Source organism: Dendrobates tinctorius, unplaced genomic scaffold (assembly GCF_039654945.1).
Source record: "Dendrobates tinctorius isolate UK_male_01 unplaced genomic scaffold, ASM3965494v1 ptg000147l, whole genome shotgun sequence".
Classification (NCBI taxonomy): domain Eukaryota; kingdom Metazoa; phylum Chordata; class Amphibia; order Anura; family Dendrobatidae; genus Dendrobates; species Dendrobates tinctorius.
In genome coordinates this window covers 13,370,001-13,388,265 of record NW_027361814.1, presented here as the reverse complement: position 1 = coordinate 13,388,265, position 18,265 = coordinate 13,370,001, and the positions used below count along the sequence as shown (strand labels likewise).

General features: G+C 47.9%; 1 protein-coding gene across 4 annotated transcripts in view; it reads right to left on the bottom strand.

Annotated features, from left to right (window-relative positions):
• Positions 1-328: 328 nt before the first annotated feature.
• The window catches only part of IKZF5 (IKAROS family zinc finger 5), a 25,435-nt gene continuing 7,498 nt past the window's right edge, over positions 329-18,265 (bottom strand). For 2 of the 4 annotated variants that reach the window (XM_073546445.1, XM_073546443.1), the window contains exons 2-4: positions 12,878-13,046; positions 2,735-2,974; positions 329-1,925 (exon numbers count right to left, since the gene is read on the bottom strand). In XM_073546445.1, coding sequence (XP_073402546.1) covers positions 979-1,925; positions 2,735-2,974; positions 12,878-13,010 — 1,320 coding nt within the window. In that variant the 5' untranslated portion in view covers positions 13,011-13,046 and the 3' untranslated portion in view covers positions 329-978. Of the gene's footprint in view, positions 1,926-2,734; positions 2,975-12,877; positions 13,047-13,116; positions 14,988-18,265 lie in introns of those variants that run through there. The other 2 variants (XM_073546446.1, XM_073546447.1) reach the window with 2 other exon arrangements.

The following is an 18,265-nucleotide window of genomic DNA, read 5'->3' as shown; positions in this document are numbered from 1 at the left end:
ATTTACTTGCATTGAGCATGGCTGTGCACGTCTAGTCAGCAGGTGACTGCATGTATGCAAATCGCATACCTTCGGTCACGCATCGGAGAATCCTGACAGCACGCACACTACGCGCTGTGAGGATTCACAACTCCACAGTCACATAAATCCCAAGCCTGGACATCCCCTTTTAAGTAACAGCAGGAGTAAGGAACAATTGAGTTTTCTTATATGTGACACAACATAGAACTTTCTGCCACATAAGGAAATTTTACTGTAAAGTTTTTTTGGTCCATGTATTTTTGTATCTGTACCAGAGATGACAAAATTGGAGGCAACAGTCAGAGGACACGAGAGAAGTGGGCAGGCGTCACACATTTATTACACAGCGTGGGGTTTACAAAGAAGTTTGACTCTTTGGAGCAACACTAAACGCACCGTGATTAGATCTGTACAAACATATTTAACAGCCAGTGAGGATAAATTAATTTATATAAAAAAAAAAAATATTTTCTTTTTCCAATTGGAAACCATCATAATTAAACTTAAAAAAATCTTCATTCCAGGCCTTCACACGCAGGGCAAGAGGCCGCTAGTAAAACAAAATGTCGCGTCTTGACAATGGACAATAAAAGTACAGACAAAGTTTACGACATTCATGGAGATCTCGACAATCAGTCTCTTTACCTTCCGTAAGTACGATAATTGTGAGGTTCCCACAACGCAGACGAGCCCCCACCCAAATACTCTCATCGGGGGCAACAAGACAACTGGGAAGACAACTAAACATTAGGTGCCTCATCCAGTTCATAAATACTCATTTCTACAGGTGTCAGCCCTTGGACATGTTGTGGCCGTTACCCATCAGACCATAAGACCAAATGAGAGACACAGATATATATACGTACATCCTATACATAATCCTCAATGACAGGCACTGGATAGATGGACTGTCTCCCGAGGAGCAGAGTGTGATAAGAAGAAAAAGGCTACTAGAAGTCAGTGTTGGCTATGTTGACCTCGAGCAAAGTGGCACGCAAAGTCATACTTGTTTTTGCACTTGCAACCACAGATGTTGCATTGGAAAGGGTTTTCGAATCCATGACATCCCATGTGGATTGTATAGAGTATGTTATCTGCAAAGTACATGTCACAGTGCTGGCAGTGGTGCAGAAGTTGGGGGTCCTGCACTGGCAGGGCAGGGGCTGGTGTACTAGGTTGGCTGTTGCTAATGCTGGGGGTGCTGGTTCGGCCGCTACGCTCGCTGCTGGGGCCGGCCATGGGGCTACAGTTCCTGTGATGGTGTCCTGGACGGACCTCGGGGCTGGCTGGGGACGAGCTCTGGGGAACACTGGTGGAGACAGCTGGGGCACAAGCTGGTGCTGGAGGCTGCTGGATCATGAATGGTTTCTCATCAGGACAAGGCCCCGTGTCTGGTGACGCAGGATTTTGGGTATCTGGAGGAAGGCTGGAAAGCTGGCCAGCCAAAGTGGAGAGCTGGTTTAAGGGGTTGTCAACCATGAGTTCCTGTGGATCCCTAGACATTCCTCCGGAGCCATGTGTAGCCTTGGCTAGGTTCTCATAGGCCTCGCTCTGGATGTTGGGAATCTCATGGGAGAAGTCGGTTAGGTAGTCCGCCTTGTGCACCACCATGGATGGCGGGCTGAGGTTAATAAGCGTTCGCCGGGTGTACCCCAAGCTGCTGACTTTTTTCTGAAGCACGCCCCACATTTTCTTGTTGCCGAGTGTGGGACGTGTGCCCTTTATGGGCAACATCTTGTGCTTGCGGCGCCGATGGTGGGACAGGTTACTGCGGTCACTGCAGCGAAAGGAACACAGCTCACACTTGTACGGCTTCTCCCCTGTGTGAGAGCGCATGTGAGCCTCCAGGTGGCGCTCATAGGCTGATGCAAAGGGACACAGGTGACAGCGGTGCGGCTTCTCACCTGCAGTGGGAAAAAAATCAGGTACAATATTACGCAGTTGCACTTTTTTTCTGCTGAAGAATAAATATATGCATGTATGTAGGGTAGGGGAAATATGTGCTATGTGGTTTTCCATAACTCCCATTTACATGGGCATTACAGAAAGATCGCTCTGCTGCTTTCAGATGCTTCTACAGCGCCACCATCGGTGGTCGGAGCCGGGCGTGAGATAGTCTCGTCTCAGCCATGGAAGGCTATCCTGGCCAATGCTACGTGGCACTTATGTCATATATATTATGTCATGAATATTATGTCAAATTCCGGCATCCTGCAAACATATTGGCAAATCTCATCCCATGTTCTAGATCTGTGTGTACATAAAATGAAGAAGCCGCCATGTGGTTAAATTTATTTTTTTTTTTAGATTAAAAAAAAAAAAGTTTATACAATTTTCTAATCCTATATATTTATTTAAACAAAAAATAAATACAAATATATAAGTATTGCTTTTTTTTATCAAAACCCCTAAAATTGGTTAAAAAAGCAATATTTTAAATCATGTATATGTGATGATATATAAATGATTGTGTGTGTGATTATATATATATATATATATATATATATATATATATATATAATATTGTAAACTAACAGGCTTTTTTTTATATAATTCTTGTACATATGATTTAAATATTGTTTTTTTAACTAATTTTGCTTCAATTAGTTATAACAAAGATTTGATTATAGCATTGTGTATATGATTTAAATATTGCAGGGGGTGTTATAAATGGGCCCTCGTCCGCCCCCCACGCTTACAGCGCGGGCCCTACCTGTGTGTATGCGGATGTGCTCTATGAGACGAGCCGTGCCTTTGCTGGCGTAGTTGCAGTAGCGGCACTTTAGTTTCCCATCATATGTCCGCTCAAAGCCATCCACCAGCATCCCCGCGCTGTCGTCCAGAGACACCTCCACAGACGGGTGGTCCAGCCCGTTCTGATCGCTGTCTGTCCCAGCTGCCGGTAGAGCAAGGCACGGAGAGTTAGCGGTGAACACATCGTGGCTTTGTGGCCCTGATTCATAGAAAGTGAGTCAGTGAATAGCACCACTACGCCATCTGGGTCAGCACACAGATACGGGGCATGCGGTGATACATGATGACCGGGGGAGTGATGTAACATCATTCATGGAAATGTACAATAACCTGGACCGTGGCCATTCCTATTGTATGGGGTGTATGATGGTAAAGGGGTCCCCACCAGTCCTTCAGCAACGACATAGTGTCCATAACTCACATGACCACTGACAATGCCATACATGCTAGTGTGATCTCTGAGACCAGCGACTGGTTGCAGTGGTCATGTGAGTGATGGATTTGATGTAGGACACATGGGGACAACAGTAGTTCGGGATATTCAATAGGTGACCTCTTAGTACAGGGTGGGCCATTTATATGGATACACCTAAATAAAATGGGAATGGTTGGTGATAACTTCCTGTTTGTGGCACATTAGTATATAGTATGGGGGAACTTTTCAAGATGGGTGGTGACCATGGCGGCCATTTTGAAGTCTGCCATTTTTGATCAAACTATTTTTTTTCAATGGGAAGAGGGTCATGTGACACATCAAACTTATTGAGAATTTCACAAGAAAAACAATGGTGTGCTTGGTTTTAACATAGCTTTATTCTTTCATGAGTTATTTACAAGTTTATGACCACTTATAAAATGTGTTCATAGTGCTGCCCATTGTGTTGGATTATCAATGCAACCCTCTTCTCCCACTCTTGACACACTGATGGCAACATCGCAGAAGAAATGCTAGCACAGGCTTCCAGTATCCGTTGTTTCAGATGCTGCACATCTCGTATCTTCACAGCATAGACAATTGTCTTCAGATGACCCCAAAGATAAAAGTCTAAGGGGGTCAGATCGGGAGACCTTGGTGGCCATTCAACTGGCCCACCACGACCAATCCACTTTCCAGGAAACTGTTCATGTAGGAATGCTCGGACCTGACACCCATAATTGATGGTATGGTGTGGTATATGGGGTAAAGATAGTGGGGCCATTCTTCATCAATGGAAACCTCAGTGCCACTGGTTATCTGAAATTGCTGCATGATGATGTGTTGCCCTCTTTATGCACTGAAGATGGCACGTTCCCTGAGTTTTTCCAGCAAGATGGTGCACCACCACATTATGGGTGTCAGGTCCGAGCATTCCTACAAGGAATATGACCACTTAGGCTACGTGCCCACGTTGCGTTTTCTATGAGTTCCCTCCGCGTTTTTGCTGCTGTGGAAACGCATAAAAAACGCTAATAAAACGCATTCCCATGCAGTCCTATGGGATTCCGCAGTTGTTGTGCCCATGCTGCAGATTTTCCCGCTGTGGAATCTCATAGCGGTAAAATCTGCAGCATGTCCATTATTTCTGTGGAATCGCAGCGATTCCGCCCCCATAGGATTGCATTGAAACACTCACTTTACGCTTGTGGCTATGTCGACCATGCGTAAAGTGAGCACTTTATGTGCGGATGGTACCCAGGGCTGGAGGAGAGGAGACTCCTCTCCATTCCCTGGGTACCATAGTTATGTAAAACATGGATTTTTGTGATAAGCTCACCGTAAAATCCTTTTCTCCGAGACGCTCATTGGGGGACACAGATACTGTGGGTGTATGCTTCTGCTGCTTGGAGGCTGACACTAAGTGAAAAAAAGAGGTTAGCTCCTCCTCCGCCGTATACACCCTCGCCCCGATTGCAGGCGGAAATCAGTTTGGTGCCAAAGCAGTAGGAGGACAACAAAATCAGCCTTAATACAGGTACAACATGTCCAAAAAAAACCCACCCTTATATCAAATAAGTAAATGCATATTAATCAAAGAAAACAAGAGCCAACTGGCTAATAGGGTGGGTGCTGTGTCCCCAAATGAGCGTCTCGGAGAAAAGGATTTTACGGTGAGTTTATCCCAAAAATCCATGTTTCTCCTTTGCCTCATTGGGGGACACAGATAATGTGGGACGTCCTAAAGCAGTCCCTAGGTGGTAGATTGACTCACCGATCCAAGCTACATGCACCTCTTGTTTAAAGGTGCGCCACCGCTACTTGGAATCCTTCTACCCAGGCTCGCATCCGCTGAGGCTTGAGTATGGATATTATAATGTTTGGCAAATGTGTGCAGGCTGGACCAGGTTGCTGCCTTGCAGACCTGTTCCGCCGTAGCCTGGTGCCGAAGTGCCCAAGAGGCGCCCACTGCTCGAGTAGAGTGCGCTCCAATCCCTGCTGGAATCGGCACGCCTCTAATGCGGTAGGACTCCTGAATAGTCAAACGAATCCATCTGGCTATGGTCTATTTTGAGGCAGCGAGTCCCTTCCTGCGCCCTTTGGGGAGCACGAACAGCGTGTCCGTCTGACGAAAGGGCGCCGTCTGCGACACGTACCTCCGGAAGGTTCTTACCAGGTCCAACGTGTGAAGAGCCTTTTCCACACGGTGTACCGGTGCTGGACAAAATGAAGGCAAGACAACATCCTCAATAATGCAAAATGAGGACACAACTTTCGGCAGAAAAGAAGGGGCTGGTCTGAGCACCACCTTATCCTCCATCCGCCAGCTCCGAAACCCGCCTGATAGAAGTCATGGCCACTAGGAACACCACCTTCCAGGAAAGGTGCCTCAAAGAGACATCCTGAAGAGGTTCAAATGGAGCTTCCTGCAGAACACTTAGGACCAGGTTAAGGTCCCATGTGTCCATAGGCGCCTTATAGGGAGGTACCAAATGGGAGACTCCCTGGATGAAAGTCTTCACTTGCAAAATGGTCGCAATTCTGCGCTAGAATAGAACGGATAAGGCCGATATTTGTCTCCTAAGGGAGCTTGGGGCTAACCCTGAGTCTAGGCCTGACTGGAGAAAGACCAAGATGTTGGGGATCGAGAATCTCAGTGGAGAAATACCCCAGCCCCGACACCAAGCAAAGAACACCTTCCAGGTGTGGTGGTAAATTCGTGCCGAAGCCGGCTTCCGGGAGCTAACTATTGTAGCGACCACCTTGCTCCCAAACCCTGCCTGGGTTAGAATCCAAGATTCAGCGGCCATGCCATCAAACACAGGGCCCCTGAGTTCGGATTGCAAATCGGCCCTTGAGAAAATAGATCTGGGCGCTCTGGCAGTCGCCAAGGAACGTCGGCGAGCAGCTGCATTAGATCTGCGTACCACGCTCGACGGGCCAGTCTGGGGCCAGCAGAATCGCCGGAACCCTTTCCGTCTTGATCTTTTTGATGCCTCTCGGAAGTCGTGGCAATGGGGGAAATAGATATGGAAGGCGAAACTGGTTCCATGGCAGAACCAACGCATCCACAGCGATTGCCTGCGGATCCCTGGCCCGAGCGACATGTGGGCACCTTGGCGTTCATTTTGGAAGCCATCAGGTCCACATCCGGAGTTCCCCACAGATGACAAATCTGCTGGAAGACCTCGGAATGTAGAGACCACTCTCTGGACACAAGACCTTGCAGGCTGAGAAAGTCTGCCGCCCAATTTTCCACGCCCGGGATGTGGACTGCCGAAATCACCGAGTGGTTTACTTCAGCGCACTGAAGAAGAACGTGCCCCACCTCGCGCATGGTTGCTCTGCTGCGGGTGCCCCCTTGGTGGTTTATGTAAGCCCCCACCGTGGCGTTGTCCGATTGAACTCGGACGGGGCGACCTGCTAAGAAGTGATGAAACTGTTGCAGAGCCCGCTGTATTGCTCATATTTCCAATAAGTTGATCGGGAGGCGGGCCTCCTGTGGAGACCACCGCATCTGGGTCATGTGGTGGCGAAACACCGCTCCCCAGCCAATGAGACTGGCGTCGGTTGTCATTACCAACCATTGGTCTGGGGGAAAGGATTTCCCCTGGGTCAGAGAGGGGCTGGTTATCCACCACCCGAGCGACTGCCTGACTTGAGAGGACAGTCAGCACCGCCGATCGAGCGTGAAGGGATTCTTGTCCCTGGATAACAGAAGGGCGTGCTGCAGGGGGCGAAGATGGAACTGGGCGAACGGTATCGCTTCCATTGCTGTCACCATTTTTCCTAGAATCCTCATCCCGAATCGGATGGTGTGAGGGACTGGTTGTCGAAGTGTCCGGACTCCCTGCCGGAGAGCTAGTGCTTTATCCTGAGGGAGGATTACCAACTCTCGGCAAGTGTCGAAGATCATTCCTAAGAAGGAAATTCTCTGATATGGCACAAGGGATGACTTCTTCACATTGACCAACCACCCTAAGCGGGCAAGGGTATCTAGCGTGATGTTGACATTTTCCTCGCATGCCCGTATTGAAGGGCCCTTGACCAAGAGGTAGTCCAAGTAAGGCAAGATGACTATGCCTCGAGAATGCAGTTTGGCCATGACAACTGCCATAACCTTTGTGAACACTCTGGGAGCTGTGGCTAGCCCAAAGGGCAGCGCTACGAACTGAAAATGTCGACCGTTGATGGCGAAACGTAGAAATCTTTGATGAGGAGGAAAAATGGGAATACGCAGATATGCGTCCTGAATGTCGATCGAGGCCAAGTATTCTCCCCGCTCCATGGCCGATATGACTGAACGGAGAGACTCCATCCGGAAATGTCTGATCCTGATGAATTTGTTCAAAAGCTTCAGGTCCAAAACAGGTCTGACTGACCCGTCCTTTTTGGGGACCCCAAACAGTTTGGAATAGAAGCCCTGAGCTCTTTTGTGTTCTGGCACGGGAACAATGACTCCGTTGTGCTGGAGCGATTCGATGGCTCCTAACAGAGCCCTTGGGTATTCACCTTGGGAAGATGAGAAAGAAAGAACCGTCTTGGAGGCTATCTGACAAATTCTATTCTGTAACCTGAGGCCACCAACTCCTTTACCCATGCGTCGTGTGCGACACTGAACCAGACGTGGCGAAACCAGAGCAGGCGGCTGCCTACCTTGCTGGTGTCGTCTGGTAAACGCCTCGAGTCATTTGGCTGATGATCTTTGGGATCTGGATCCCCTCGATCTGGCCTGTTGAGTACACATTCCCCCCAATGGGTTGGTTCTATATGAGATTGCCTCACCCTTTCCTGGTTGGGACGGCCTGAAGCGGCGGAATTGGCCGCTGTGGTCCACCCGGGGTTGCGAAAGGCCCGAAAACGTGCCCGAAACGGGTGACGAAAAGGCGGCTTGACCCTCTGAGGGAGAAAACCGCTCTTTCCTCCCGTGGAGTCGGAGATAAGTTGATCCAACTTCTCCCCAAATAGGCGGCCGCACTGATAAGGCAGGGAAGTCAAGGGCTTCTTGGAAGTGGAATCGGCCCGCCATGTCCTTAACCATAGGGCTCTTCTAATAGAAATTGCGTTAGCGGCAGCAATTGCCGCGCAATCGGCCGCATCCAAAGACGCATTGATTACGTAGTCTCCGGCCATCGCCAACTGACTCGCGATCTCCGATATCTCTGCAGGTAGATCTTGCTCCTGCACGACCTTGTTTAATGATTCTGACCATGAAATCATGGCCTTGGCTACCCAGGTTGCTGCAAACGAGGCAGAGAGCGCTGACCCTAATGCCTCATATACTGAGCGAGCTAAGCTCTCTCTGAGGCGATCCGTGGGATCCTTAATAGAAGACCCACTAGGTACAGATAACAGGATTTTAGTGGCTAGGCGTGAAACCGGTGGATCCACGGTCGGAGATTCTGTCCATTTTTTATGGAGGTCCGGGGCAAATGGATACCTTGCTCCGAGTACCTTTTGACCCGAGAAACGCCTGTCTGGTCGTTCCCTGTGTCACTGCACTAATGTCCTCAAACTCAGTGTGAGCTTCAAGGAAAAAAAAATAAAAAAAATAAAAAGAAGTCTGGGGAAAAAGGACCACACATGTCCCACGGTGCGGGAGAGGATACGTGGAGGTAATACTCACACGTGCTCGCCTGTTGTTGGTTTGGGGAAATCGGACCCTTTCAATAGGATCCGTTGCCCCTGTCTAATCTTCATGGGAAAACAGAAAAAAAAAAAAAAAGTCTGGAGAAAAAAAAACCAGACGTGTGCCTCCATGGACACTAAGCAAAAAACTGATTTCCGCCCGCAATCGGGGCGAGGTTATATAAGGCGGAGGAGGAGCTAAGGCTACTTTCACACTTGCTTTGTTTTGCAGCGCGTTTTCCCCGCAAAAAAACGCATGGAAAAAACGCATACAAATGCTGCGGTTTTTTCAAGCATTTTTATGAGCATGCATGAAAAAAATGCAGCGTTTATGCGTTTGTATGCATTTTTACCGCGTTTGCGTTTTTTTCCAACATTAGTTGGCCCCTCACACTAACCCAAACCATGACTTTACTAACCCTAACCCTTAACCAAACCATACCCTAACCCTTAACCAAACCATACCCTAACCCTGACCCAAACCCTTAACCAAACCATACTAACCCTAACCCTAACCCAAACCCCTAACTAACCCTAACCCTTAACCAAACCATACTAACCCTAACCCCCCTTAACGATCCCTAACTCTAACCCAAACCCCTAATTTCCATTGTCTAACCAATGGTCAACAAAAAACCGCATGCGCAAAAAACCGCATACATGAGCATGCCAGTGGGCACATATGCGCACCCATAGACTTATAATGGGTGTCTTGCTGTAAAAAAAACGCATTGCGCGCGCATGTGTTTTTTTGAGGCAAGTCGGACGCCCACCACAAAAAAACGCATGCGCGTAAAAACGCATACAAACGCATGTGTATGCGCACATAAGCGCATCCCATGCAAAATATAGGAAAAAAAGCGCATGCTTTTTTTAGCGCTAAATACAGCGCAAAAAACGCAAGTGTGAAACCAGCCTAACCTCTTTTTTTCACTTAGTGTCAGCCTCCAAGCGGCAGAAGCATACACCCACAGTATCTGTGTCCCCCAATGAGGCGAAGGAGAAAAATAGAATTACAATAAAAAAATTGGGATATACTTAAGGGCCTGTCACACTAAGCGATATCGCTAGCAATATCGCTATAACGTCACTGGTTTTGTGACGTAGCAGCGATATTGCTAGCGATATCGCTATGTCTGAAAATTACCTCCGACCGACTCCCCCGCTGGTTATCGCTGATCGCGCGAGAACGTCCTGGACCGTTTCTCGTCGTCAGTTTCCTGCTGTGGAAACGAGCAACGCGTGGACGCGGGCGGGAGGACGCAGGATCGCCTCGTCTGACACATAAGTAGCGACCCCTGCGATGTCGCTGGTGAGATCTACCTGTGTGGCAGCTCACTAGTGACCACTTAGCGATGTACCAGCGATCCTGACCGCGTCATATCACTGGTCGGGATCGCTGGTACATCGCTAAGTGTGACAGTACCTTTACCTTCTGACGACCCCGGAGTCGTCCCGCCTCTCAGCCGCGCTGCCAGCATCTTCCGTTCCCAGGGATGCATTGCGCGAATGACCTCTGATGACGTACGGTCTCGTTTGATGCTACGTCATCAGAGGTCAGTGTCGCAAGGCATCCCTGGGAACGGAAGTTGCCGGCAGCGCCAATGAGGGGCGGGACGACTCCGGGGGCCGACGGAGGCTGAGTATATCTCTCTTTTATTTTTTTTAATTATTTTCAACATTCTATCTTTTACTATTGATGCTGCATAGGCAGCATCAATAGTAAAAAGTTGGTCACACTTGTAACGCACTATGCTTGACAAGATTGACCAACCTGTCAATCACTTTTGTAAGCGATGCTTCAAATCGCTTGGAAAAGCACAAGCATTCTGCAAGCGCAACACGCTTGTGTTTGCGGGAAAACGCATGCGAATTCCGCAAGCGTTTTACCTGCGGCAGGGAATTGTGGAAATGCTGTGGACATTTCTGCAGCATTTCTGCAACGTGGGCACTAGCATTTCTTCTGCGGTGTTGCTATCGGTGTGTCAAGAGTGGGAGGAGAGGGTTGCATTGACAATCCAACACAATGGGCAGCACTTTGAACACATTTTATAAGTGGTCATAAACCTGTTTATAACTCATGAAAGAATAAAGTTAAGTTAAAACCAAGCACAACATTGTTTTTCTTGTGAAATTCTCAATAAGTTTGATGTGTCACATGACCCTCTTCCCATTGGAAAAAAAAGTTGGATCCAAAATGACCGACTTCAAAATGGCTGCCATGGTCACCACTCATCTTGAAAAAGTTTTCCCCTCCCATATACTAATGTGCCACAAACAGGAAGTTATCACCAACCATTCCCATTTTATTTAGGTGTATCCATATAAATGGCCCACCCTGTAGAATAAACTTTCCTGCTTTTAACCAATTTTTTTTTTTTTTTTTTGGGTGTGGGTGGGGAGTCGTGGACACCAGCTTTTAATAGGTGTTAAATGAAAAACTCTTTAAAGGGAATGTAGAAAATACAACAAATCCACAGAATAAATGTTTGGTGGGTCTCACGGACACCAAGTACTGGGGTACCAATGTCTGTTGTTACATGAGCTCCGGGGACCACTGCTGCAGTATCTGGTGGTCCCACATGCTCACTATGTCTTCATTCACATAAGGGACTTTGGCACCCCACTCTTGTAATTGATGGCAGCCCCAGCTATAATAAATTCATCTCTGATACAAGTGATAAACGTTGCTAAGTCACAAAGGGGCAGTAAGGCAAGTATAGCGGGGCTCGTTACTTTTACAGCTGAAACCCCGTGAAAACAAAAAAAATATTATAGAAACACCTTTAAAAGGAATCTGTCACTAGTTTCATGCTGCCCAAACCACGTGCGGAATGAGTCAGTCTGGGTAAATAACCGCAGCCAGGTAGATTTCTTCCCTGAAACGTCGGTGTGTTTCCCATAGCGAGAGCCCTGTCAATCAACATATGGTGGTGCGAGGAGAAGCTGTCTGAGAATGGCGCAGAGCTAGTCTCATCTCAGGCCTATAAAGTATATATTTTCCTATTCAGAGAAAAGTAAACCTGGCTGCCCGTAGTCAGAATGAATCAGATGACAGGTTCCCTTTAAAGGTAATCTTTCAGCAGGTTTTTGCTTTGTAATCCAAAAGCATGATGTAGGGGCAGAGACCATGACTCCAGCAATGTGTCACTTACTGATTGGTGCATTACCCCTCCCACAGTACTGATTGGCAAGTGACTGCGCACAGGAAGCCGCCAGTCATCGGTGGGGGCCGGGTTACACAGATTAGCTGGACTGGCCTGCAGGTGAGACCTAGTCTGGCAATGATAATCTCCTGCTGATAAAACACTGATTATATTGAAACTACAACACACCACCTAATAAGTGACACATCCCTGGAATCAATCTCTCGCCCAACATTATGTTACTCTCAGATTAGATGGCACACAGCATCATTTAGATGCCAGCAAAGCCGATTTAGGAAAACACCAGTGGTCGTTTTCATTTTCTGAAGCAGCTTCACCGTCGTTGGCGGCTTTCTCTCTATACTGTATAGAAACCGAGGCAAGAATGAGCGTCGCTTCTTCTAACCACTTCAGGTTTTCCAAACCCTGCAGTAACTAACTGCAATATGCTGCAATGTTTACAGGTGACACATAGTAAAAAAAAAAAAAAAATAGTGCTGAGCGAGCGTGCTTGGGTATCGTGTTATCTGAGCATGCTCGGGTACTAACAGAGTGTTTTCAGCGTGCTCGAATAATATGTTCCAGTACCCGCGGTTGCATGTTTCGCATCTGTTAGACAGCATCAACAAATGCATGTATTACCTAACAAACTGGAATCCCTGCATGTGTTGCTGCTGTCTAACAGTTGCAAAACATGCAGCCGCGGGGACTGGAACATATTCTTCGAGCACGCCCGAGCATGCTGAGATAACACCTTATCCGAGCACGTTCGCTCATCACTAAAACATTGCAGTACGCCGCAGTAGTGCTACCTGTGAACATGACCTCCTGTAACTGTACAGTGCCCTAATTATCTGCACCCCCCATGGTGATGTCTTTCTTTGACAGGCAGCAAGGATGGCCGCTTACTTACCTCCTTGTAAAGTGTCTCCCTCCTTATCTCCACTCACAGAGCCAGAGATCATATTGACGTGGTGCGTTTGCTGGGTGAGATATTCCTGGAAATCTTTGACAAAGTCCAGCGCCTCCGGTTTTTTCTCGCCCATTATCAGTTTTGGTGTGTGCCGGCAGTGGCCTCCTGCCTGCAAGGAAAGAGAATACAGTCACTGAGCAGAAGTAACCAATGATGGCGTCCGTCCGACCAATGCTTACAAGAAAGCGGCTGGTGGTGCAACCAACATCTTGGTGCCACCCCTGACCCAGTGCACAGAGTAGGAACTGCAACCTGGCTCCATTCACTCAGGTGTAAGGTCAGCAAGCTGCCGCTGATGGACCTATTGGGCTCCATTCCCACCATCAGAATTTCTGCACCTATTAAGTAAAATAGCTCACTTGCGGTTTTTTTTTCTCCAAAAATGTGCAACATAAAAAACCTTGCAAATAACTTATCGTGGGAACATCGCCTTACACTTCTAATGTTGCTCTATTTAGCACTTTCAATACAATATGGTGTCCTTCAATAAAAGTAGGCATTACCACCGCCAAAAAAAAAAGCAAATCAGCCCTCTCCTCGCCAGAGTGGCGTCTCAGAGGCTCGGTACGAGGCATAACACCTCCCTGCTCTATACGTGTGCCGGATGGCACTAGAGGAGGCTTGCAACGGCGAAACGCGCCTGTGAGACGTCAAGAGGGAGAGCGGTTTCTGTTTTGCTCTAAGTTTAATAAATCTGCCCCCAATGTGCCACAACGGTGAGATAACATACGACGGCGTGGGTCAGTGACCCCGTTTTTCTATCGTGTCTGTGTGTTCTGACACAAGGGTGACAAGTTTGAAGAAAACATGGACCAAAGGGTCAGGACTGAAGCGATGTGATGTTCTGCCACACCGATATCTGTGACAGATGAAGTGGAATGGGAGCGGCACCACGATAAAAGGGTTGGGTTTCCAAAACCAGAGGTAGAAGTAGCAGCATGGCGTGCTGAGGAATCTCGTCAGTCTGAGAATATCTAGAGCCTGGTTAGGACACCAATTAGGGGTAATAAACCAATCCCGTCTCCTGGAATCCTCCCGTTGGACTGTGATCCACAACATTTTTATTCCAATGCCCTAGTCGAGTCCAAAATGTATCTAAAAAAAAAAAATTGTCACAAATGCATGAATTTAGAAACAGAGGAGACAAAAAACATAAATGCAAATGATGCATCGGGGACTGACAAATATGTAGTGAGGCCACAAGTGGTGTCCTAACTGTGCTACATGTGACGGGAATCATCACGCCGAGCCCCACGATGACATTCACCGCATCGGCCGTACAAGCTGCACAGGCAGAAATGGGGAAGGGAAGATTTACTCTCTGGGACGGGCAGGACACAGCGCCTTTATGCTTCCTCACACAAGGCCTGCAGTGTGCCTGCTGTACCACCCACGGGCACGGACACAGGGCGCAGTGTGCTCAGCAGGCTCAGGTCCTAATGCTACAGCCGAGTGTCTGTGCGGCCATCGCAGAAAGCACCCAGACTTCATAAAGAGAAGCCTGATACTAAACATAGGCGCTGTAGAAGGCTGATCTGTATTAACCCTGGGTAGGATCAGCGCTGTTTGTGCCTTCCTACACTGTGGCCGCCCTAGGACCAGCGCTCATATGCACTGATGCTCAGACGGCATTATCGGGAGACGCTGTGCTCTTCTATCAACTTCATCTCTTGGCACTTGCCTAATAAACACAAAACCGGATGATGGATCAGTAATCTAGTGCCAGCGGGGGGCACGAGCCTGTACCTGCCTCCGATAATAAAGTGCTGATATGTGTATGAGGAGTTGCTCCTAACTCACTGGGCCAGTGCTGACTTATAAACGGGGACCCTCACGGTCACACAACAACCACAACATGGGGTCTCCTCATTTCCCTGTGTGACTGGAGCGGTGGTCGAGCATGTGGGTCTATGTGACTGCCAGGATAGCTGAGCTCCGACAGGTCCATACAAGCGGCACGAAGAGGTGTGCATGATGGACCACCACATCACACATGGGGTAATGACATCCAATTATAAGCTAATCAATGGTGAGGACATCATATGTACACTAAATATCACACAGCGACGTCATCACACGGGTACAGAATATCACACAGCGACGTCATCACACGGGTACAGAATATCACACAGCGATGTCATCACACGGGTACAGAATATCACACAGCGACGTCATCACACGTGTACAGAATATCACACAGCGACGTCATCACACGGGTACAGAATATCACACAGCGACATCATCACACGGGTACAGAATATCACACAGCGACGTCATCACCCGTGTACAGAATATCACACAGCGACGTCTTCACACGGGTACAGAATATCACACAGCGACATCATCACACGGGTACAGAATATCACACAGCGACATCATCACACGGGTACAGAATATCACACAGCGACATCATCACACGGGTACAGAATATCACAGCGACATCATCGCACTGATACAGAACATCACACAGCGACATCATCACACGGGTACAGAATATCACAAAGCGACGTCATCACACGGGTACAGAATATCACACAGCGACGTCATCACACGGGTACAGAATATCACACAGCGACGTCATCACACGGGTAACAATATCATACAGCGACGTCATCGCACTGATACAGAACATCACACAGCGACATCATCACACGTGTACAGAATATCACACAGCGACGTCATCACACGTGAACAGAATATCACACAGCGACGTCATCACACGGGTACAGAATATCACACAGCGACATCATCACACGGGTACAGAATATCACACAGCGACGTCATCACCCGTGTACAGAATATCACACAGCGACGTCTTCACACGGGTACAGAATATCACACAGCGACATCATCACACGGGTACAGACTATCACACAGCGACATCATCACACGGGTACAGAATATCACACAGCGACATCATCGCACTGATACAGAACATCACACAGCGACATCATCACACGGGTACAGAATATCACAGAGCGACGTCATCACATGGGTACAGAATATCACAGAGCGACGTCATCACACGGGTACAGAATATCACACAGCGACGTCATCACACGGGTAACAATATCATACAGCGACGTCATCGCACTGATACAGAACATCACACAGCGACATCATCACACGTGTACAGCATATCACACAGCGACGTCATCACACGTGTACAGAATATCACACAGCGACGTCATCACACGGGTACAGAATATCACACAGCGACGTCATCACCCGGGTACAGAATATCACACAGCGACGACATCACACGGGTACAGAATATCACACAGCGACATCATCACACGGGTACAGAATATCACACAGCGACATCATCGCACTGATACAGAACATCACACAGCGACATCATCACACGGGTACAGAATATCACAGAGCGACGTCATCACACGTGTACAGAATATCATACAGCGACGTCATCACACGGGTACAGAATATCACACAGCGACGTCATCACGGATACAGAACATCACACAGCGACGTCATCACACGGGTACAGAATATCACACAGCGACGTCATCACACGGGTACAGAATATCATACAGCAACGTCATCACACGGGTAACAATATCATACAGCGACATCATCACACGGGTACAGAATATCACACAGCGACGTCATCACACGGGTACAGAATATCATACAGCGATGTCATCACACGTGTACAGAACATCACACAGTGACGTCATCACACGGGTACAGAATATCATACAGCGATGTCATCGCACGTGTACAGAACATCACACAGCGACGTCATCGCACGGGTACAGAATATCACACAGCGACGTCATCACATGGGTACAGAATATCATACAGCGACGTCATCACACGTGTACAGAATATCATACAGCGACGTCATCACACGGGTACAGAATATCACACAGCGACGTCATTACACAGCGACATCATCACACGGGTACAGAATATCATACAGCGACGTCATCACACGGGTACAGAATATCATACAGCGACGTCATCACACGTATACAGAACATCACACGGGTACAGAATATTATACAGCGATGTCATCACACGTGTACAGAATATCATACAGCGATGTCATCACACGTATACAGAACATCACACAGTGACGTCATCACACGGGTACAGAATATCATACAGCGATGTCATCGCACGTGTACAGAATATCACACAGCGACGACATCACACGGGTACAGAATATCACACAGCGACATCATCACACGGGTACAGAATATCACACAGCGACATCATCGCACTGATACAGAACATCACACAGCGACATCATCACACGGGTACAGAATATCACAGAGCGACGTCATCACACGTGTACAGAATATCATACAGCGACGTCATCACACGGGTACAGAATATCACACAGCGACGTCATCACGGATACAGAACATCACACAGCGACGTCATCACACGAGTACAGAATATCACACAGCGACGTCATCACACGGGTACAGAATATCATACAGCAACGTCATCACACGGGTAACAATATCATACAGCGACATCATCACACGGGTACAGAATATCACACAGCGACGTCATCACACGGGTACAGAATATCATACAGCGATGTCATCACACGTGTACAGAACATCACACAGTGATGTCATCACACGGGTACAGAATATCATACAGCGATGTCATCGCACGTGTACAGAACATCACACAGCGACGTCATCGCACGGGTACAGAATATCACACAGCGACGTCATCACATGGGTACAGAATATCATACAGCGACGTCATCACACGTGTACAGAATATCATACAGCGACGTCATCACACGGGTACAGAACATCACACAGCGACGTCATCACACAGCGACGTCATCACACGGGTACAGAACATCACACAGCGACGTCATCACACGTTTACAGAATATCACACAGCGACGTCATCACACGTGTACAGAATATCACACAGCGACGTCATCACACGTGTACAGAATATCACACAGCGACGTCATCACACGTGTACAGAATATTACACAGCGACGTCATCACACGTGTACAGAATATCACACAGCGACGTCATCACACGTGTACAGAATATCACAGCGACGTCATCACACGGGTAACAATATCATACAGCGACGTCATCGCACTGATACAGAACATCACACAGCGACATCATCACACGTGTACAGAATATCACACAGCGACGTCATCACACGGGTAACAATATCATACAGCGACGTCATCGCACTGATACAGAACATCACACAGAGACATCATCACACGGGTACAGAATATCACACAGCGACGTCATCACACGGGTAACAATATCATACAGCGACGTCATCGCACTGATACAGAACATCACACA